The 23,368-nt window shown below is 35.3% G+C and overlaps 1 protein-coding gene across 6 annotated transcripts in view; it reads right to left on the bottom strand.

The window, feature by feature from the left end:
* The window catches only part of RELCH (RAB11 binding and LisH domain, coiled-coil and HEAT repeat containing), an 83,733-nt gene that overhangs the window by 32,065 nt on the left and 28,300 nt on the right, over positions 1-23,368 (bottom strand). For all 6 annotated transcript variants that reach the window (XR_012672447.1, XR_012672446.1, XM_075142521.1 and 3 more), the window contains exons 9-15: positions 19,420-19,495; positions 18,921-19,016; positions 9,934-10,046; positions 5,291-5,381; positions 1,907-1,978; positions 960-1,100; positions 115-279 (exon numbers count right to left, since the gene is read on the bottom strand). Coding sequence is in view for 4 of the 6 variants with exons in the window: in XM_075142521.1 (XP_074998622.1) it covers positions 115-279; positions 960-1,100; positions 1,907-1,978; positions 5,291-5,381; positions 9,934-10,046; positions 18,921-19,016; positions 19,420-19,495 (754 nt within the window). In the remaining 2 variants the exon portion in view is untranslated. The remainder of the gene's footprint in view (positions 1-114; positions 280-959; positions 1,101-1,906; positions 1,979-5,290; positions 5,382-9,933; positions 10,047-18,920; positions 19,017-19,419; positions 19,496-23,368) is intronic.

Here is a 23,368-nt window from a genome sequence, read left to right as displayed (position 1 = left end):
CCATAGAGCATTAAGTAGGAATTATTTACGTTTTTGTATTTTTTAAAAAAGCCTGCATATATAATAAAGATACAAAGAAAATTGTCCAATGTAGAATTGGAGCTGAGCACATACCCTGAGCAATTTTTCAATTTTATTAAGCAGTGTAGGTATCAGATGGAACTGTAAATTTCCCAGTTCTGTTGTCCAAGCAGCATAAGCAGGTAAAAATACCTGATGTGTTGCACTGACTACACGTTCTGAAGGGTCTCCTAAGGCTGAAAGCAGCAGTTCAAAGCCCTGGCAAAAGACAGTAAAGAATGTAATTATTTTCCTAAAATTTATGCTAAAATTTCCCACACAAAATATGCAGACTAGAAAAAGATTATAATCTATTTTTAAAACGTTACATTAATAAAAATAAAATAAGGTAGTACATGGAGGCCTTTCAACAGATATCCCACCACATCTACAAAGGTAAAGAGTAGGTGGTTCAATGATCCTGCTAGTATTTCTCTACAGTCAAGTTATCAGAATCAATACAAATACATTCTACCACTCTGCCTTCAGAAACTCAAAGACAGGATTAGAAGTTCTTCATTTTCACTTATCTGAAACATTATTAGGCAATATTAAGTTGAACTACAAGTAGGCTTTGTTGTAGTAGACAAATCTGTTAGCAAGTGATAATATCAAATTGGCTAATAGTATCAGGTGGGCAATGAAGTGGTATGTTCTTGAAAGCAAATTATGAATTATTAGAGAAGCTTCTGTATAAGGCTTATACCTGAGGTTCTAATGATACTTGTAAGTATGTTTTCTTTTTGGTCATGGTGATACAATAAAATCAACATTCCTGTAAACCACCAAAAAAAGTATCTGGAAAGATTTAATAAAAATACATGAAATTATGCATCCCCCTATTCATGAAATAACTACAGAAGACATTTTATATATACAGAACCCAAACCAAATTATACCTGCTGATATTTGTCTGGATCATCAATATATCCCATAATGATGCCAAGGCTTTTGATCACAGCTTCTCGTACCAGATCTGCCTTATCTTCCATTAGCATTTGCTGCAGCATGGAAAGTACTAACGAACTACGAATTTCTTTCTGTTTGTAAACAAGAAACATACTTGTTAAATCCAATGCAACAAGAAATACGGGTTTATATCAATTTTTATAAATAATTTGCACTTCTATTAGTGCTCACAAACAAAATCCCTTCCTCCAACCATAGATGCCTTTATGAGTATTATACATTCAGTTTTTACAACAGAAGATGAATGAATATAAAGTGTCAGTAGCCTCATTAGAGAGGCTTTTGTCCTACTATGCACAGAACGCAGGTCCTTTAATTCATATGTAACCAAAAATAACTAACAGCAAAAAATTACTATAGGCGTAGACTTAAAACAGAATCTTTAATCACTGCATTACTAAATTGGAGAAGTGGGTTTTTAATTTGGGTTATTTTTCTCTGAAGCTTCAAATTCTAGTTCACCACTGACTTAATTTTGCTGCTTCTTCTGACTGGCAGCACTCTTCATGTAACATTCCACAGTGTCTGAAGAACTCTATTATTGGGTGCCAATTAGTTTTTCAGAGATTATTTCCTTAATTGGTCCTAACTATCTTTGCTTCATCTTTACAAACAAAGGTGATTTTTTTCAGAACATACTGTTTTTAAAGACATTTTATAGCTAGATTGACCTGTATTCCTTTATAAGAAACTATCTCCTCCTCAATGTGATTTATTGAATCTCACATGTGTGATATAAAGTAGAAGACAATGTGACTGTCTATGCATAACATACACACTTGGGAATATTTAAAAAGATAAAGGATGTTTACATTATGCAACAGATTTTCACCTTGCTTTCACTAGCAAAGTATTTAGAGCCAGTATTAATACTTACTGGAAGGTAAGGTGCTAGAGCTCCACAGGATTCTGCTACCAGTAGCCGTCTCTCTGGGTATTTGTGGTTGATCTGGTGAAGAAAAAGAGAATGGCTATTTGCTTTGCAGTAACAGTATCCAAAACGTGGTTAGAATGAATTGCAACAGAGAGATATGTCTGCACCTCTTAGACAAACATTGACTGTGCCTGTAGAAGTTGCATATGGGTACTAAGCAGCCTCAAATTCTTGCACTGAGGCATAAAGGCAAGGCAGATACAGCCTTCTCTAATTGTCCTATAAAATAGAACTTATAATAAGAGAAGAATCAGAGAAGCATGTCTATATATGCAGTAAAAAGAAGGGTGGAATGCAGCATATGGGCTGCTGTACTCTAAAGAATACGAATAACTTCTGAGCTGGCATGTCAGGAAATGGTCTTCTGTAGCCCTTCAGGAGCGCCGTTCCTCTAAGAACTACACAAGTGCCCTCTAGTGCTCTGAGCCAATCAGTGTAGCATAGCTGCGTAGGTCTTGCTGAGCAATGGGGGTCAAAAGAAGACACATGTACTAAGCCAAAAAGTACTTGCATGCTATTGAAGTTCTGCTCTCAAGTCCAGCATAAACAAGTCACACCTCTAAAATGTGACTGAAAACAACTCCTATTCCCAAGAACCTCTTGATCCTGTGCTACCTCCCCTTTCCACTCAAAGGCCATTAGAAAATTCTGCCTTACAAATTTAATATTGACACTTTGGAACCAAGTTTGCATCCTGGTGGAGTCAGCTTTAATGGCCAGTGTAATGGTTGTACAATGAAACATGATATGTTTCAATATACTTTGTGAATAAAATATTTTAGGCTAAAAAGGTGAGAGGGAAATGTGAATAGTTTGATCCTGTCAGATAAAACAGGATATGCATGTGGTGCAACTATTTCTTTCTCTCTTGCTATGCAGTGTATAGCCTTGGTAAGACAACCATCTTACCATGGAAAAGACCAAGGTTCTCACTGCCCTCTTTCTCTCGGTCTTTACTGGGAAAACTTGCCTTCAGTAGTCCAAGGTCCCTAAAACCCATGCGAAAGTTTGGAGCAAGGAGGACTTACCTTTGGTAGAGAATTATCAGGTTAGGAAACATTTAAACAAATTGGACATACACTAGTCTGTGGGCCCTGATGGGGATGCACCCATGAGTGCTGAGAGAGCTGGCTGATATCATTGCAAGACCACCTGGCCACTGATGTAGTATTAGTGTCTTCAACTTTCTCAGTGTTCCGATCTGAAATCGCCAAGAACTCTCTCAAGAATGAATTGTGGAAAAGATCATTTGAAAGAGACTCAAAAGAACAAATCATGAGCTTCAGGACTAAACTTTGAACTCTTAAGCATAGGAAAACATTCTTTGAGTGTGTCTTTCATTATTTTGCATTCATTCATCAGTAGGGCACCTGTAATATTTTTTGGAAGTATGGAGATTTCATAGATGAGAAACATTATGGGCACACAACAGGCTGCTTTAATACTTATAGTATCTTTGACTTACGTGCCATCTTTCCAAATGCAAATTCCCTACTGGTAACAGAGATACACTTTGCCTTCTGGAGCTCTGCCTACTGAGGTAAATAGCAAAGACTAGTTTCACCTGGTTTAGGTGGACTGGTAAGGCAATATAAATATCACCCCTGATATTGCAAAGACGTACTGACACACTGGAGGAAGAGAGACTCAAATTTCTGCAAGTTCAGGGAAGATTATTAGCCCTTGGAAACTTAAATACAACTGTAAAATGTTTATTAACATTTCTTTTCCTTTTGTCTTTAATAAGAGTAGTACAATTTTGGAAGCCAATTAACTGGTTACTAGTTCTGAGGGAACTTTTAGTGTTCACAGAGCCTTGATCTAAACTCAGATGAGCCAACTACCAAATTCTACCTGTGAAGAGCAGGTAGAAAGATCACAAAGACTAGCCTGATAACTCTGAGCTCCAGAACATATGGATGAAAATGCTAAATCTTCTGAGGACCCAGTCCTTTGCATCTGTAAATGGATTTTTGGTTGGAGACCAACTGCATGAATGCTTTCATGATTAAAGCACCTACTGAGAAAAGGTAGAAAATTATGTGTATTTTTGAGTTCCTTCTACAAACTCAGTCTTGTGACAATGAGATTCAGCTGGTATTTTGCCAGAGAAAATAATGACCTGGTTTCAGTACTGCAAACAAAGTCTGGCAAACTGCATTAAATAACCGCATGATGACATATGGCTTGGCAGCCTGATATGCTGTACTGTTACAGTTGGACTTGTTTCTCTTTTGCATCAGCAATTAGCAAGAAACTGGTATGATGAAGATGTGTGTTCACTGAGGTGAGACTGTTTTTTTTTAAACGCTGTTTAAATTTCATGAGAAGGACTAAAAAAGCAAAATGTGTTTTATTTTGTGTTCAACTACTATTGCCATGAGTCCTTCATTTAATCAATAGATATATCAGTCATACATATAAGCACAAATGCTGCATATAATATGTACTTCTACTGTCAGAAAGCATTAAGACTATTAAAGCTTGGACTTTATTGTGAAACACAGATGGCTGCGTTATGCAAGAAACAGTAGACAATTATCAGACCAGAAAGACTGTGCCATCAAAGCAAGCATTATCACTGTCATGGCTTAGTTATTCATTGTCTTTTAGGCAATGATGAACTCCCTTTTCTTCATTATGGTAGCAGTTTTCACCTGAACTCATGTTGTTCTGTTTCTATGCCTCAGATGAAACAGTAAGAGCATTTCAGTTTGGTTGTTCAGTTATTTCTATTAATATAGAATATCTGTGGAAAAGGTCACTGCGATTCTAGAAGTCACATGTAAACTTCAGGCTGATCTTACAGGTGTAAAATCATGCCCATCTACAGGGGACTTACTTCTGACTACTTTGATCTTTAATTTTCTGTTTAAGAATTTGAACTAGCTGAAGTGTGGACACTGCTCCAGGGGCTATAATACAATATAAAAATCAGCAAATTAAATCTTTGAATGAAAACAGATTTCCAACAATCTGGAAATTACAGCACAAATTATAAAGGCACCTACCTGGCAATAGGTTAGGCAACACTGATGATGAACATGTGCATATCTACATTTCAGTACAACAAACATATGCAGGTATATGCAGGTAACTAGAACCTCCATATAGTCTTTGACAAATTTTCTGCTTCTGAGTTCTTTTTAATGTTATATAAAAGTATATATAATAAGAACAAAGAACATCCAAAAATCTTCCTGAAAAATACTTTAAACTGCCATTCACTGAAAACAAAACCAAAACACCCCCCCCCAAACAAATAAAACTCAACTTCTATGAATTTTTAACTATTTTTCCAGCATAAAGCACAAAATAATCAGTTACCTGTTCCCAACACTGTGGTAAAAGCTCAGCTTCTACACGCGTTGGTCCAACATGTCGGGCAAATGCCACACATCCAGTCAGTATCATCTGTCTGAAAACATAAATTTAAAGCTTTAATCTGTTTATAAAGTTCTATAATATATAGAATATATTCTTTAAGTCAGGAAAAGCAGATGCTGTCAGGCAACAGGTAATTGTCTACAGTCAAAATTTCACACCACACACTGACTACAATTCTAACTTGTTTTCTATTTAATATGCCTTTTCCAGAAACTTGCAGATCCCAAAGTCCATGAACCAGAGCCTGAGAATCTCTGATTTGGGAATCGCTGATTTCCTAATGTCTGAGATTGGGAATCTTTGACTAAATCTCTCATTTAATTCTTATTACTCAATACTATGACTCATCATGCAGCAAAAGGATCTAAATTACTTAATACTATCATACTATCAGTATTTTAGTCAAGTACACATACTGCTTTTATTTAGAAGTGTTCGTGAGATTTAATGAACTTTGTTCAAAACAAGTAACTTAGTTCTTTCATGACATGGTTTTGCAACATTCCAACATGCAAGTTACTGTCATCTCTCCCAAAATACTGGACTTTACTCTTGTCAGAAATCTTCTAAAGCCCATTATAAAACGGAAGCAATTAATCAATCAGTAGTATCTACGATCATGAGAGTCATTTGTATTTATATTCTTGCATTTTTTAACTTTCCTCAATGTTTACAAGAAATCACTGTTGTTCCATCAATTTCATAGGCACAGAGATATATTTAAAGTTTCAGTAAAATTGTCCTTAACTGTCATTTGTGATATTTTAACTTTTATTCAATGAGCGTTTATCTTGCTAAGATTTTTTACTTCTAACTATTTCTCCTGTTAATAGGATTGGAATGATAGCAACTTTGCATGCAAATTCACCAGTTCTATTTACTTTTAGTGCCTACATCAACACTTAAATAACCAGTTTCAAACGATAATGCGTGGACACGAGACACCCATTTTATCACCCCCACAGTAAGATTAGGATACCACTGAGAATTTGTTCATTATTACTTTGTGGAAAGTAAGCCAGAATTAATTTGTTACCATTTTAGTGTCATGTCTAAACTCCTAAATATTTAGTGCAGCTAACAGTATGCCCTTAAGGTTGAAAGGCAGAGATTCTGCTGGTTATTTCTTAACCAGTTTTACAATATACTCCATCAAAAAAAACTCTTTTTCAGAATCTTTTGAAGGAGAAATAGTCTATTAAAAAGATTTTTTTTCCCCCAGCATTCTCTAGGCCAAAACCAGAGCAAGTTCTTTGGTTCTGGTTGTGTTTTTTTTTTTTCCCCATCTCTACCATGTACAGAGAACTAGACCTTTGATCAAGGTAAAAAGGTTGGGGGAAAACAAAAATGCAATGATTAGATAAGACTCAAGAAATCAACAGCTGATATGTGATAGCAATATGGAGACAAAAGCCTGTGGTAATTCTGAATTCTACAACAAACAAAATAGTTATTCAAATGCCTGTCTTTGGTTTTACACGCTGCACCTAATCACAAAACTGGGCAACAGAATATACTTTTATAAGATATTAAAAAAGCAAATAGCAGAATACAGTAATCGCTTGAAATTTTCTGCATTAAAAATGGGGAAAACCAAAATATATAATTTTTTTTAAAAATAAAATCTTCTCAAAAAAGTTCCATGAAATCTCAAAATTAATTCAGATTTCCTTTTGCCTTGCCTATAAAGTAGGGAACTTTAAGTTATTGCAAAAATATTAAAAAATAATGTTTGAAATATTTTACTGTAACCGTCTTAAAAGTGTATGACAACGGTCGGTATTTCAGGGGAAGGATAGGTTGTAAGGATCTCAACAACAGGTCATTGAAACAAAAACTGTTAACACTAAGCTGTTGCAAAAACTGCAGTCTAGGCTGGATATGGGAAAAACTTCTTTCTCCTTATTGTCATAATCTCTTTTGTTAACAAGATGCTGGGAATCCTTTCCTCAAAGGATTTAAAATCACTTAGGCAGGAACATAAAGCCAATCAGTATGATTCAACAGAGCACTAGTTTGCTTCATCAGAAACCAAAGTGAAATCAAGAATTAGACTAGAGGAACAAGGCAGAAGTTAGAGTAGAACAGACATAATTTAACACTTCTAAACTCTTTCTAGAGGTTTTAGAAAGTGACTGCATGCACTGGTATGCAATTCAATCTTATATTACACAGTGCAAGGTTCTTTTGTCACTCCTAAAGGTTATAGTAAAAACTTACTTACTAGAGTTTTCCTTAATATGTCAGCAAGTTATGTGTGTTCTGTAAGAGATGGCATCATATGACCGACGAAAAGTCATACTAGATACACTAAGCTTAATGTATTTTAGCTTCTTTTCATTAAGAGTGCTGCTTCTGGGTACGTAACTTGGAAATCTTCAAGAGTTCACATTTTGAACTATGTTTTAACTTTGTCCTAAAAGACCCCAACGTTAATCTGACTTCTTCATGGCTCCTTTAGCTTCCAAAACCAACATAATTGTCCAAAAGGAAGTTTAAGTAAAGCTAACACATATTTGTTCCTTTGCAGAAGAGAATTTGATACATTTTGAAAAGCTGAATAGTACATTAATGAGCAAAGCCTTGAGAATAAAAGTGGCTTTGTTAAATATAACATTAGGATACAAGACTATGGGAATATGCTACACCTGCATGCACCAAAAAGCCTCTCACATGGGCAAGAAGTATAATACAGGCTTTCCGCATATTGGTTAACGTACTTTACAAAGTCAAACATTTAAAGTAAAATACTTATTTTAATGGGTTCATTATTAGAAATAAAATGTCACATTTCTATCTCTTGCATTTAACAAATTAAAAAAGTCAACTTGTTATCAACTACTACTTTAATGTATAATATAGGCCTGTACAGTATGGCACAAGGTAAACAAATAACATATGAGATAATTAATACCATTGTTCTGGTGACTAAACCTGAATGTCTTTGCTTATTTCATATCACACAAGACTGCTAAAATATTATTTAAACTTATTTAGATAAAAAACAAGCATGCATAATACACTTCCATACAAATATATAAGTATAAAAAAAAGACTGAAATTCTGCATAAGTATTTTCTATCTAATTTGTATTCAGAATCTCTTTTATTTGATGGAATTTTACTTATTCTTCAGTCAGGTGTTATGGCATCTTTAAAACAGATTATGATTTTTATGTGTGTAAATGTATATTATGTATATACATGTTTTGTCCTGGAGGTTATGGCAGAATATTCTTTCCAAATTTCTGATGAAAATTAGTTATTTTTAGATATGAGTCTCCAACTCACAACAAAGAATGAACAGCTTCAAGGAAAAAGAAGCTTGGATTTTCTTCTTTCTTAGCTGCTGGAAAAGACACACCTAACTGCAGCTAAACAGGCACATGAAAAATCTACTTGATAGGCCACCAATCCTGTGGCAATTAACTACAAGAGACTAGAAGTGAGATGTAACTTCCTTCCCCCCTCAACCACAAAATAATTTCAACTTCTCAATCTGCATGGGACATTCAGAACATTTTAGATAGTGGTAGATGTTTCAGAAGCAGATTTCTAATGAATCTGAAGTAGAACAAGGACTGTGTCTTTTTGTAAATTCAATCTGCATGGTGCCACTGTGCTACAAGTTGCTTTTACTTATTTACGCATTTTTTTGTCTCCAAAGCCATCTCTTTCAATTGTACCTCATCTCTAAATTTTACCATGGGAACAATTTAGAAAGACACCAGAACACTTCAGTTTCAGAGAATCTTCAAAAGAAATGCCTTCTACCTATTCCATAAAGCCTATTTTGTCTGAAGACAGAAGAGAGCAACGATAGATACAGATGCTTTACAAAACATCTCTAATGAAAATAATGGAAGAGCTACAGATCAAACATGAAAAATCTTTCCACAGTTAGAGAAGGAAACATACCAGCTAGGGTGCTGTCTTTCAACCTTAAGGATATTCTTATCAAGATCGGTACAAACAAAGTCAGATTTCCTGAGTACTAAGGAAGAACTACATTTATAAAAGAAAATAAAAAGTACACTTTGTTTCAAAGTCTTAACCAAAATAAAACAAAGCTCTTGACACTTGTCAGAACTAAATCACTGCTTCAGTCTTCTGAATTTTTTATTGCTACCATAGTACTGAACCGTAAGTAGGAAGAGTACTATTTTCTCATGCTGTTTTCCCCAACTAAACATGGTAGTTAACTTACAAACATATAGATCACTAAGAGACACTAAGAGGCTTAAAAATGCTGTTTTGATTTCTATAGCAACCACTGCTAAGAATTGTGATCTTAAAGCTCATTTTAACAAAGCGTTTCAGTTCATCTTTAAACAAAAAAGGAACTGAAATGTTACACTGCAGCTTACCAAGCAGATTCTTACATTTCAGTAACTAGAAAGTACAGGTCATGGAAATGGAAAGTCCCGAAGTCCACATAAATTTGTCAACACTATACCAGCAAAATACCAGCTTAAGTGAAACTTGGTTAAAATCATCCAATAATATCCAGTTTCTATTAGTTCTGCTTCTTTGACAAAGAAAAAAGGTTCCTTCTTGTCCCGCAACACACAAACGCAAACACACCTTTGCTCATCATCTGGTCGTTTGATCAAATTGAACAGTATGTGTAGAAGCTGATCTCTCTCTTTGGGTTCAGGATGGAGGCAGGCTGTACACAGTATGAGTGGGATCAATTCCTAAAAAGTTGTGGGTAGGGGAAAACCAAACAAAGTAAAAACGCTTTGGGCATATATTCATCACTGGCAAAAGAAACTAAGAAGATAAATCTAGCCACATAACATCAAAACAGTTAGAGAAGATGTTTTAGAGTCTTGATCTCTTATTAAGTGACCTGAAAAAAGTGAAGGTCTACAAAAGTTAGAATTATTTTCCTGCTAGGAAAGATCAGGGGAGAACCAGTACATAAAATAAAAAGCTCTAAAAAGATTACAATTAATATATGCAGGTCACCTGTAACCAGAATTAGAGGACAATCATGGTTTAAATTGTCTTCACTACCTAATGAATTGAAGCAAGTTCCACAGACATCTATGGAACAAAACTCCTACGGAAAAAGCTATTTCTGATGCCATGGAGTTAAAGATTAAAATTTCCAATTAAGCATGCACACAGTTTTGTGCACAAGTTTGAATAAGAATTGAGAAACATACATTGGTAAAGGTGACTGCAGACAGATATCCTCTATTTTGTGTTGACTGAGAACTGTATGATTTTTTTTAACATTTGTTGTTTTTTTTTTTTTCCAATAAGGAGGCAATATCTGAAGCTGAATTTTCTTTTTAGAGCAATACAATTCCTTTAAGGAACAAACTACCAAGAAAATACTGTGTAAAACATTAACTGAAAGAAAATATAAGGCTGTTCACAGGAAGACCTCCTCCTTTCTAAATATGCTTTTAAAGCTCGTGGTATTCATTCCCAGAAGAAACAAATGTTTCTAAAACATGGACTGGAAGTCCCTTTCCTTGACCTTGTTGACGTGAGCCTTTACTCCAACCGAATTTCGAAGCCACACAATTTCTAGGCGATTTAGTATCTTAGGGACAGAAGAACCACACTGGGAGGTCGGGGGAAAAGAACAAGACAAACCTAGGTGTCAGCAGAGAAAACATGGGCAAGTAAACTGGAGGCTTCCTCTCCCACCTGCCGCATACTTCTGAGTCACTTTCAGCAGACAAGCTTTTTGTGAATTAGTAAGTTGTGACAAACAAGCAGATGACAGTGGGAAAGCACTTCCGAAGTCACTAGGAAAGATTATACAAAACCTGGAAAAACCTATAGTTATTTGTAATAACTTTGCAGGGAGGTGCCAATTTCTTCTTGCACGTATTCAAAGGCATACATGATGTTCTTGAGAGTAAGCCTATTAAACAAGGTGGACACGTGGAAACATTAAAGACACCTTCACTGCTCAACTTGTATTTTCCTAAACAGGAAGTGCTATGTTTATTGTAAACATAGAACAATACCCTTATTTTAGAGCATTGCCTAAGCTAGTCAACTCCTCGTAAGCTTTTGTTTTCATTTGACAAGAATTCCACTCAGCATGCTATTTTTCCCCCCTGAAGATGGCCGAGACACATCCTAAAATGTATTTTAACATTCTGGAAGATATTTTGGCAATATGTAACCCAATTATGGTACAGATGAGGGAATTTATGATGAGGCAGAGGAATGAATATGGAAATATCCTACCCCCCGCTTAAAAATCTGAAAGTACAGAAGGACAAATGAGAAATAAATTTTAACAATTTGGACATTTCTATTTCTCAATATTTTTAAGTGTGCCAGTTTTTGTGTTTGTTTTTAAATAAGTGTAGCACACCGCAAAATAATGTGAATTGAAAACCTATATTAAAGAAACTTTATAAATTACATCGCACGAAGAGCTAAATGACTTTCTTCAGTTGACAGCTCCTTTCCCCCTAGAATTTGCATGTTAGATTTTATTTTTTGTATACTTAGCATTCAGTTTTTGCCCACTTAAAGTTCTGAGAAGGCAGGGGGCTTAACCTATTTAACTTTTTTTTTTTTTTGTAATTCACAGACACATTTTCTTTCCTGCAAACACTGTTTGAACTCAAAAAGATTTGAAAAATTATTATAAAAATAAAAAAATCCTGCCACTCTAAATACCACTACTTATACATTAAGCTAAGATCTTTTAAAGAGGAAATCAGATTGCAATTTGTAGATATACAACATAATTACTAACTTCACCATAAAGAATATAGCTCACGGAAAAACCTTTAAATCAAAAAAACCTGTGTTACTTTACTGAGATCTAACTTTCTGAAATCTACCCTAAGTTCACATTATCTAACTGCTCTTGCAATTATTCTTAAGTACTCCTTATAAAGAATTTTTTAAAAAAGAATATACCCCATGAAATGGGACATGTATATTTTTATGATCTGGGGTTTTTGTTTCATCTGTTGAAACCATCACATTGACTTCACTTTACTACTATGTTTGAGTACCTACTCAAAAATCTCAACTGCTTACTCTGAACTACTGCTAGATTTCAAAACAGTGCCATGAGCTTTATTTTTTTCTTTTTAAAGCTTCTTTTCAAATTTAAGGAAGTTAACAAAGTTGTCTTTTTCCAGCTGAGTCTGTATGAAACCACCTCCGAATATTCACCTAGATACTACTACCTTGTGTGTGAAAGGCTAACGAGTAACCTAACACCATTGACATGGGGCAGATACAAGGCTGGTTCTTTACCTTGCAGAAAGCTGGTTATTATAGCTGACGGAATTAGCTGTATTTTCTTGTCCATTGGTGACATTCTTTCATGCATACTATGGGAGAAGAGAGTGTTCTCTGCATCGCTGCATCAGTGCTTCTACAGTTCCTTCTATTAAGGGGAGTGGAGAAACAGTGAGAAGTCTTGAACAGTGATTTATGTGCTCCCTATAGACTTAATGGACAGGAATGTAAAACTGGAGGCGAAAGGGACTTTCTGTGGGACAAGAAGAACAAAACCGCTCTCATAGATGGACAAAACAGGTCAAGTGAAGTCTCCCAAAGACTTAAAAGGGGGCAGATTCTTCTTGGGATATTTAGAATGATTAAGAACAAAAATCAACCTACAGGCAGGTACGAGCTCATTCCTTCCTGTTGCTAAGGGCCATGCCTTAGATGTAGACTTGTTTAATAAATCTCAGATTTTTCATTCTCAAAAACAGCAGAGAAGTGCTGTAGAAAGTGGTAATTTTACAATAAGACACAATAATATTAGCATTTGGCTGTTTAAATTCAAGAGGAAAGTTCATAACATTGTTATAGAGACTGTATATAATTATTAATAATCAAGGAGAGGACTTCCAGTGCTATTTGAAAGAGTCTGCCTTCCTTGGGAAGGAATACCACTTGTGCTGACAGTCATAAAGCACGAACAAATTTTAAAAAACCCAACAACCCTCCCACTATTTAATTTGGGATCCTTCGTAAACGTCCTGTTCATCTCCAAGTCCCTCTTTTCCCTTTTGCCTCTGACTTGGGAAGACTGATTAGTTCACACTGGTGTTAGTCAACAATACCAGGAGGAGTGACTTTCAGAACTGTGTTACTGTTTTCCCATTAGATGCCAAACAGACTGCCATTACAACGTTGTCAGCACTTGCAAGTTGATGAAATCAAACATCATGTGTCAGAAGTCTCACCTCCACTACTGAAAAGGCAAGTTTGTATCTGAGGGAGTTTACATCTGTGAGCTACCCAGATGTAGAATAGAGAGTTATTTTGTTTTTACTGTGAGATAAGCTACATACAGGTGAAGGACGGACAAGGCTATGAAGCTGACCTCACGCATTGCACAGGAGAACCGAAATGGCCCGTCTTCTCTCTGTTCTACTTCTGCGTAACCGTCCACACAGGTCTCTCCAAAGAAAAGCTCACCTTTTTTTCCACCATATTACCTTTGGACAACTTCTCCCTAACTTATAACAACATATTCTGTTATCTTTGAACAGGATTCACTATTTGAGCTGATTCAAGTTCTCAATAAAGGCAACATTTACATGGGCATATGGAGCAGCCCTTAATTACGGCCAAAAGAAGGCAGCTTTTTAATGGTAACTGGTATCACCTCAACTATATGCAAAACAGTTCCTCCTACATATTAAAAGTATTAAAATATTAATGTTTGGGGTTTTTTAAAATGCATTCTATAGCAAGCATTTGTCTATTTTGCTGACAATTTTCTTACAAGGTAGCAAGGAATCTTCTATCTGTGTTGTTGCCTTCATTATAATTTTTTTTGTTTAACATTCTGACAAAAGTCGTCTACATCTCAGTTTCTCCCACTAATTAGTGTCTTTTTGTTGGAGTGTTCATAATCACAATAATTATCTCAAAGAATAAATTTAATTACTGTTAAGTGTCAAGACTGGTTACTTCAATAGCTTAAGATAGTCACCTTTTTTACTATTTCAAATATTAATGTAATAATATGGTAAACAGGTGATAACATGATATATAAACCAGGATGACATTATGATCGACTTTGTAAATGTGACCCTTTTAATTTCCTCTAATAGTCAATGCTTATATTGTGAACCAATGCTATGTTAAAATTTGTCTGTAACTTAGCCTCTGACAACCAGTAAATAAAATAAAATAATCTTATATGCACCAACCGAAATAGCTGCAGGTACTAACAAACTACTGATACACAATACTCTTGCACAAGAACATATTTGAAGTTCGGAATTCATCCTTGTAGTTTTAAAATGAAAAAATATTTAATCATAGGATTTATACATGACTCAGAGCTTTGTGCTACTCATCTTATTAATATTAAAATTACAACTCTAATTACATTTCATGGTATTAGACTATTATTCCAGGATCCAAATTAAGCCTCTCGTAGATCTCAAAGAGATGCTTTTACATAAGAATCAATGCAGATATGGGTGTGAAAAAAAAACTTTGTACTTCTTTGTTTATATCTACTGTTTATTTGGAAACCTGCATATAAAACTACTGTGATAAAACTAGTAATAATTGGCAATTCATTTCATAAGCATTAAATTCAACTCTTTGCATCCATGAATTACGTTACGTTTAAAGACATGGTGTTGAAAGACAGCAGCTTTCAGACTAGAGATGAAAAGGATACTCTGAGATTGAGCTATTCCATTCTAGAAAACTACGCTAGCCCCTCATATCCAGAGAAGGGAACTAAAGGACTTAACTTAAAAAATGGTAATGTCTCTCTCTTATGTGTGGGTGGGACAACCCCACCCCCAAACAAAAAAGCTTCCCAAACCAAAACCAACACCCCACATAAACCAGAAGCGAACCAGCAAACAGGCTGTGGTCAACACTATCCATGTTTTTCAGAAACACAATGTATACAAGCCTACTGCAATCTAAGTTTTACAGTGTAACAGAAAGTATTTTAATTGTTCATTTAAATTTTTCTGTTCTTCCCTATTCTGCGAAACAGAAACAGTCATTTAGAAGATACTCATGGCTGACAATTTTCATGCCCAGGAACTCAAACTTATATACCTTTATCCATATCCAACCAGCATGACATCTGCTTGACAGCAACTGGAAACAGCCACTTAAATATACTGCCAAGCTCTGACACAACGTTCTTTTACATTTTTTAACAAAGCCAATATTTTATGGCTTTTAAAGCACAAGACTAACATGAAAATCCGTAATAAGATATTCAGCTCTATTGTGTTTTACGAGACAGCTACCTACAAAAAATGCCAGGGAATGAAAGTGCCTCGGTGATGTCTGTGTAGTTACTACACCTTAACGTGAACAACTTTAAATCCACAGCATTACTTTCTTCTAGCAGAGTTGAGAATAGCACCCATTCAGAGTTTGCAGATTCAGCGTTGAGTTTGCTTCAACTTTACAAAAAAATAAATGCAAAACTCTATTCTTAACATATTGAACTCTATATAAATAATAGTTTCTCAGCATAAAAATTTAGTGGTGCACATTCAATAAACCATTACTATCATGATTTTGCGAAGTTTGCACGACACAAATGAAAGTTACAGAAATTAACCCTGGAATAATAGGTGAGATGAAAGGTATAAATAATTAAGGAAAAGTGTTTCTTGATTAAGAACAAGAGTAACAAGATCCTGATATTAAGCCAGAAAGTTTACTTTGGCCCAAACTCCGCTAAAGGACTACATACTGCAGAGCGTGGAAGTTGTACATACAAACAAGGTTACTCCTGTTACCTGACAAAAAGATACTGATTTTTTCACCTTATAAAGGGTGAGAAATCAGTATTGCACTGATTAGTTATTGCAAAAAAATTTAAAAGATTGGTTTTCTCTAATTACAGTTCAGCCAAAGGAATCTTTATCTGGTATACCTCTTGACAAACAGAAGGTGGCTGATTTTTTTTTTTTTTTAAATCTTAAATGTGTTTTAGTTTTAAGTGGTAAAAACAAAATTGAGGAAGCAGATTCCAAGGCAGATTAAATTTTAGGAACTCATGCTCTCATCTGCAAGAAGCATTATCACAGACTGCATTCCCAGCCAAAGGGGTTTTTTTTGAAGAATAGGTTTTTAGCATTTTGTTACTGTTCATTCCAATTACTATTTGGCTTGCTGTATCTCCTTTGTTTGTGAGTGCATTCACATACAAATCTAAACATTGACATACATGTTTTCAAGCAGTTAGGATAAACTAGACATTTGGGATAAAAACAAAATTAAATTTATATGTTGATACATGGAATTTTAATGACTATGAATTGCCTTCAGGCAATTATCCTATCTTATGCATTATTGATTTTACCCAGTTGAACTGCTCTTTTAGAAACAACTAAAATGATCTCCTCAGCCACCCTACTCAATACTGTATTTTTCCTTTTTTCTTATCTTCCATCGGAACTGAAACTACAGACATTGAAGAACAATTAAAGCTGCACCAATACACAAAAATAACATAATTTCATAAATGCGTCAGACATTCTGACATTAGCTGGTCGCTCAGATGTCAACTGTAATATTTACTGGACCACTTATTACCAAGTTAGGCAGGCTGCTACTGATCTTAAGAGGGTTAAAAGCATTGGTGAAATGGCTTCTGAATCTCTGGTAAAGGACCATACCTACCGAGAGATTGTCAACCTCCAGAAACCCAGTTTCTCCAAAATGAAAATGCATAGCACAACACTTTCAGCTTAAGATTTTGCAACCAGTTTCAACATGATGGATGCTTAAAGAACAAAGATAGGTACTTCAGGGAGTCATCACAAAACTGTGTTTAATTCTCATGTCTAACACACAGCCAGTGTAAGATCTTAAATACTACCACTGTATCTTTTCAGAGCAGACTGGTGATCACTTTGCATTATAACCTGAACCTGTTACATATCTTTCTCAAATTAGTGATCTTTTGGTATATTTTTACACCACTTCCCTGTAAAATTGTTCTAAGACTCTCTCATGATAAGGTTGTTTTTGGACAAAACCCAAAGTTGTACCTTGTTGAAGAAAGCCTAGTTCTTAGGTTAGCTTTTCGTAATACTGATCTTAATAAATACTAACAGATGGTCTACCCAAGTTTTCCTTCAAATTCCATGACTACATCTGAAAGAACATTACAATAGTTATAGCAATGGGTGGTAACTGAGAAAAGCTATTTTTAAAGCAAATTTCAATTCTCGGAACATTAAGCATCCCATGCAATCCAGTTACACAATTCTCACTTGCGGCTTTTTCAATCAAATTGAAACAGATGATTCGTTTAAGGCAAAAATACATGTAATCAAATGTAACTTCAACTGTAGAACAAAATAAGTACAAAATAGCCTAAAAGGTCACAAAAGTATTAAATGCATTACACAGATTATGCTACAAGCTGTGAAGAGAAGCCAAAATACTATATCCTGCCAAGCAGAGGGAAGGAAAGGAATAAATAAGAAATCAGAAATTAAGCACTGATCCAGGAACATTCACAGAATTATTCTGAAAAACTATTAACAGAACCATTTCCAGAGCACCCAGTTAACACCCCCACCCCCTCAGAAAAAAAAATCCTTTTATAAAGATTGAGACTTTCAAAACGTGATACGTCTCAAACTTACTATGTCAACTGCTGATAATTACTCGTATGTCATAAAATTTTACATTATAGGATCAGTACAAATTTCTTGAGGATTTTTCAAAGCCTTAAAATAAATTTATGCAAAACGCACTACTAAGTCTACCATACTGTAGGTCCCCTCAACAAGGACTAAAACTTACTCAACAAGCTATGCTACTTCAAACCCTTTATTTCGGTGTCAACTACAAGGCCATTGAATTTTTGTTTGATATATTTTCTTATTTTTATTTTTTACACATTTGCTAATGTGCAATATTTACAACAAAGCAATACAAAACCAGTCATTTTTTTTCCATCTTCATTCACAGTCTTCCTTTTCTATACTATATAGTACGAATGATTATGCAAAACACCATCTTTATTTACATTCAAAATAAACATTACATTTTCATAATTTTATTTAGCTTCATTTTAAATTTAAGGAAAACATATAAGCAAGATTGCTAATTTTCTTATGAAGGTGTGGTTTTGATGAACCTTATCTTGGCTGATACATGGAGCTTCCAGAAAAAGCCAGTAAAATAAATTTTTTGTTGAAGTACATAGTGCTGCAAAACAACCTGAACATTAATCCTTATTAAAACTGATAGATAAAATAAACCAAATTTAATATTTGAACTTATATCCTCCGCTTTTTATAGAGCACATTAACCATGGTCTTCTCTAACAAAAACATTTGTGCTAGCACAAACAGATGGACCTACAGTAACATTTAGTCTTGCTGAATGCTAATGGGTGCCTTAAGCAAAGGAAGAAATATTAGGATACCATGCAGGTTTACTGAACTCACCTGACAGAGGTGAAAAACCATTTTCTAGGAGCAGAGATGCATGCACAAAAGAACGAACATGATTGCAAGTAACAGACTTTCATGACATTAGACACAGCATCTTCAAAATGAACAAGAAAACATCCTGGTAAAAATAAAAAGTAAAATTTCAGGGTTCCTCACCTCTCGCTTTGCAAGCAGCACATTAGGAACAATGTGAGGCAGGCAGCGTCCCAACATTAACATGACACTTTTTTCACTGTCTGCAATCCGAGATACCTAGAAAACCAAGTTGTTTGTTTGGGTTTTTTTAAATGAAGCACAGGAACAGAAAAATATCCTGTCAAAGGAATAATAAGAATTGCAGCAGGCTGATCACTTACCAGAAAATATTTAATTTACTCACACACATTAAGCCATAAGTTTTTGATCTGGCAGTAACTTCAAAAGCATGAATCCACTTGCAGAGACTCAAAACTTCCCAGTAACTACATATCTATCACTAGGTTTCATATTTAAGCTAAAATCTGAAAGCATATCCTTATTTCTTAGGTTTCATGCACATAAATTTATCTCTCCACATATGTTAATAAGTCTTGTTTCAAAGCAATTATTGCTTGTTTAACTATTGCTGCCATGCAGAATAAAGGATCTTCTAGTTTACGTCAACTGGGAAATATACCTCTGATCCCAAACGGCTGTCTGCTGACATCCGACAGAAAGACAGTAGTGCTTGATGGAAAGCTGGTGACAGTTTCCTGAAATATCGTCAAAAAGGGAGGGGGGAAAAGAAGCATACATCAGAAAGGTGAATGAACAAGTCCTTTCACTCTGGTTCAACCAGCTAGGTAAAATGACATTCAGAAAGCATGTTTTAAGTGAAGCATACTGCAGAAGTTTTTGTTTAAAATTATCTTTGACTTTTAGAGTGTTTAGTTCGTAGCAACAAAGAAAGTAGGTGTCCTAATTAAGAAGTTACTTCTAGTTCTGAAAAATGCAACTCTTTCAAACTGCTGCACAGACAAAAATAGGACTAAAGCATGAAGAAAAGGAAGCTTTAGCAATACAAGAGGAAGCATACAATTATGCAAACTGGGGGAAGGGGGGAGGGGCGGAAATCACAAGAAACAGTATTTTTGCTTAAGGCTCTGATTCTGCACATGGCATAAGAACATTTGAGTAGTCAGTCACTTACAAGCTTCAGGATTAAAGAGAGATTGCTCAACTGCCACTTTGGGATCTAAATGTTGGATTCAAATGTATAGCGAGAACCTCAAAACTAACCTTAAATTGCTGCCTAATCCCTAATGTAGATATGTATCTATAGAAGTACTGCCTCATGGACATGGCACAGCACCAGCCAACACAGCTGAGGTATTCAAAGCCTTAAGCAAACACATAAAACCCTGATGAGAGTCTCAAAACAACCTTGTCCAAGGAGGATAATTCAGCAGAAATGTTCTCAGAAAACAATTACTGGATCGACCATTACCTGAAACAGGTAAGCAGCAGCATCATCCTATTTTTCCCAGTAAGGACAACTCCTGCCTTACCTGAGACCTGTATTTAGATAATCTAACACTGCCTCATCCAATATGCTTAAAGAGGAAAAAGAACATTTGTCTTCCAAAACATGCACAGAAAGCACCCTGTATCATCTGCTGTTTGAATCCTCTAATAACACTATATGAGTTTAAGGGAGGAGGCAATTCCTATTTCTTATGTGGAAAGCGGTATCACCTTTCAACTCTTAAAAACGCTATTTTGTGCACCTGAGCGCAAAAAAATCCTACGCGCATGCAATTATGTGTATGGACATATATATTTTTATCTAATGCATTGAAACATCCCACTGTAGTAAATACATCATCATTCACACTTTTCTAACAAAAAAAAAAGGACATTAAGAATGTAAGTTCCTACTTATAATTGTTTAAACTAATCCAGGAGAATACTGATAAATATACCGGAGTAGTTTTCCTCTTTTGACTATTTACAAAATATGATAAATAAGAATTTATGTTTATTATTTTAAATCAAGTTTCTTTCTTCACAGTACCATTTTTTTAAACACGTTTTAAATTTTAATGAAGTAAGTTTGTTTTAATTCCAGTCAGCTTGATTTTGTGCAAGGGTTCACTTTAAAAAAGTTACTAAATGACTCAGATGGTAGTGAGTTGTAAAGGATCTCTGTTTAACAATGTTAGTCTTTATTCTGTAAAAGTATTCTTGAATGACAGATTTACAGGCTCTACTCAAGGCTTTAAGGTTTATTTACACTGGGAGAACAGGGGCAAGCATTGCAAAGCAGCAGCTTAACATTAAGAGAGTGGCAAGGCCTTGGCCAGCCCTTTGCCCAGGCTGTCCTTCACCTTGGCATTCATTCTGCAGCATGTCAGATCCTTCCCCACTTGAAACCTCAATTAAATTCCTACAAAGTTCTATCCCCATTTTGCAGAGACTGAAAACTAAGTCTGACACTATGGGTTAATTAACAGCAAGCTCTGGGCAGCATGGATCCCATTAAGATCGCTGGGGACTCTAAATATAGAGTCAAGAAAGCTTCTCACTGAAGTCTAGTAAAATCCTTGATGGCTATGCTGGACAGAAATGATGACGGACCCAGGCCTCTTGCACACAAGTCAGTGGAAAGTCTTTTCAAGGGCCAACAGGTGCCAGTAGTGAAGATGTTCAAATATAAGAAAATATGATGAATACAAACCCCAAGTACTACTATTCTATTCCATGTAACACCGGGACAAAAGAGTCAATTTACTGAAAAAGTCAGGAGTGACTACACTATACAGAAACACCTTGTATTTAGTGCAAACTACCAAACACCTAAAATGAGTTGAATAAATACATGTGGTGCAGTCTATTTAAACTGCTGCTAGTGCTTTCTACTGCAATCTGTTAGACGAGGCATTTTTCCAATGATGGCCATATCCTCATTTGCGGGCATGCACGCACAGCTGCTCTGAGTGGAGTCACACAAAGCAGGCTCACTTGCTCTTCTATCTTCTCTTCCCATCTGGGAAAGATTTATGCCAAGAATCCACTCCCTAGCTACAGTAGTAACAATCTTGCCTTTTAGGATAGTCTTAGTTTTTAATACCTCTTAATTCTGAATAAATTGTAGTAATTGTCTTCTACAACTAACCACACCTGGACTGAAATAAATAAATATCCAGCACTTCTATCGTGCTTCTTCTCCCACAGATGTGAGAATACTTAACAAATAATATAATTCTTAATGAAAAAATTTACTGTATTATTACAAACCAAGTGCATAATCTAGGAACAAAATTTAGTGATACGGATCTATAAAACACTGTATTCAAATATGGTTTCTTTTGACCCTTCACTGACATGTTAAGCCCAAAATTCAGTACAAAAATAGCTATATATTACACATGCATTACTTATTTCTGCAGTGAACTGCATTTGAGGGGACTTCTGAAGTTAACTCAATGGGGATTCAAGGCTTTATTCAACTACTTGTCAAATAAATCCACGTGCAGTTATATTTAAAAGAGCTGTGAGCAGCAAAACAAATTCTGTTTTTCTAGAGACTACTGTCATAAATCCCACTGGAGATACTCATAGTTCCTTCCTCACTCAGTGATCTCATCCAATTTTGATACCCATCCTCAGTATCCCCAAACCATCAATCTAATATTCATGCACTAATGCCTCCCAGCACTCTCAATTACTCTGAGCAAAAAGAAACTTGCAACAAGCCGCAGATGAAAGTAGGTAGACAAGTTTATAGCAATCAATGTGTGAAAGCTGTAAGTTTTTATTATTACATAGTCTAGATATTCAGCTAGGATATGAAAGAAATTTAAAAAAAAAAAAAAATAGTCTGAAAAGCTTAAATGGAACCACTGCAAATTTTCCAGAAAAATCTGAGCCAAGTTTTACTTTCCTGTTAAACACTAGTATATTCAACTAGAAGGGAAGAAATTTGTAGTAAGACTCTAACTGTATTCAGAAATCAGAAATCTTTCCTCCTGTTCAATTCTAAAGTTAAGATATCACTGAAAAAGTGCCCCTGCCCCTAGGACTCAGTGCAAGTTCAGGAAATCTAGAGAAAACAGGATACTTAGGGTTTGCAAGAAAAGTTAATTACTAGCAGAGGTAGCAACTCTTTTTTTTCTTCTTCTTCTTCCCCCCTGCAGCTTGTATTGATTTTTCACCTGCACAGAATATCATACATAGATTTCTACCTGGTATTTTCAGATGGAAGATAATTCTAGAAACATGTTACCGTATCAACACCAGCAAAAGAACGCTAAGGGAACTGACAAAATACAAAGTAGAATGGCTACTTGCTCCCCTAGGAATAGCAATGGTAAGACCATAAGGTGAGCTACTTGGGCATCGTTGTCCACAATGGCAATTTCAGAAGTTGTACATACCCTCATTATTATATACCCAAGTTTGTGGTCCGTGTTACTCCTGATGGCTACACAGTGGTTTATCTATCACTTAATCAACATGTTACTTCCCCTCTTCACTACAATGCTTAAAAAGACTGTGTAGACTGGAGAGGCTTTCTCAAGAACACTCAGACACACAAACTCAGTCTCTACGTAATAACTCAACATGAATACCCTATTTTAATTAAA

Source organism: Calonectris borealis, chromosome 2, assembly GCF_964195595.1.
Source record: "Calonectris borealis chromosome 2, bCalBor7.hap1.2, whole genome shotgun sequence".
Classification (NCBI taxonomy): Eukaryota; Metazoa; Chordata; class Aves; order Procellariiformes; family Procellariidae; genus Calonectris; species Calonectris borealis.
The sequence above is the reverse complement of the archived record's forward strand: the minus strand, read 5'-3'. Positions and strand labels throughout refer to the sequence as shown.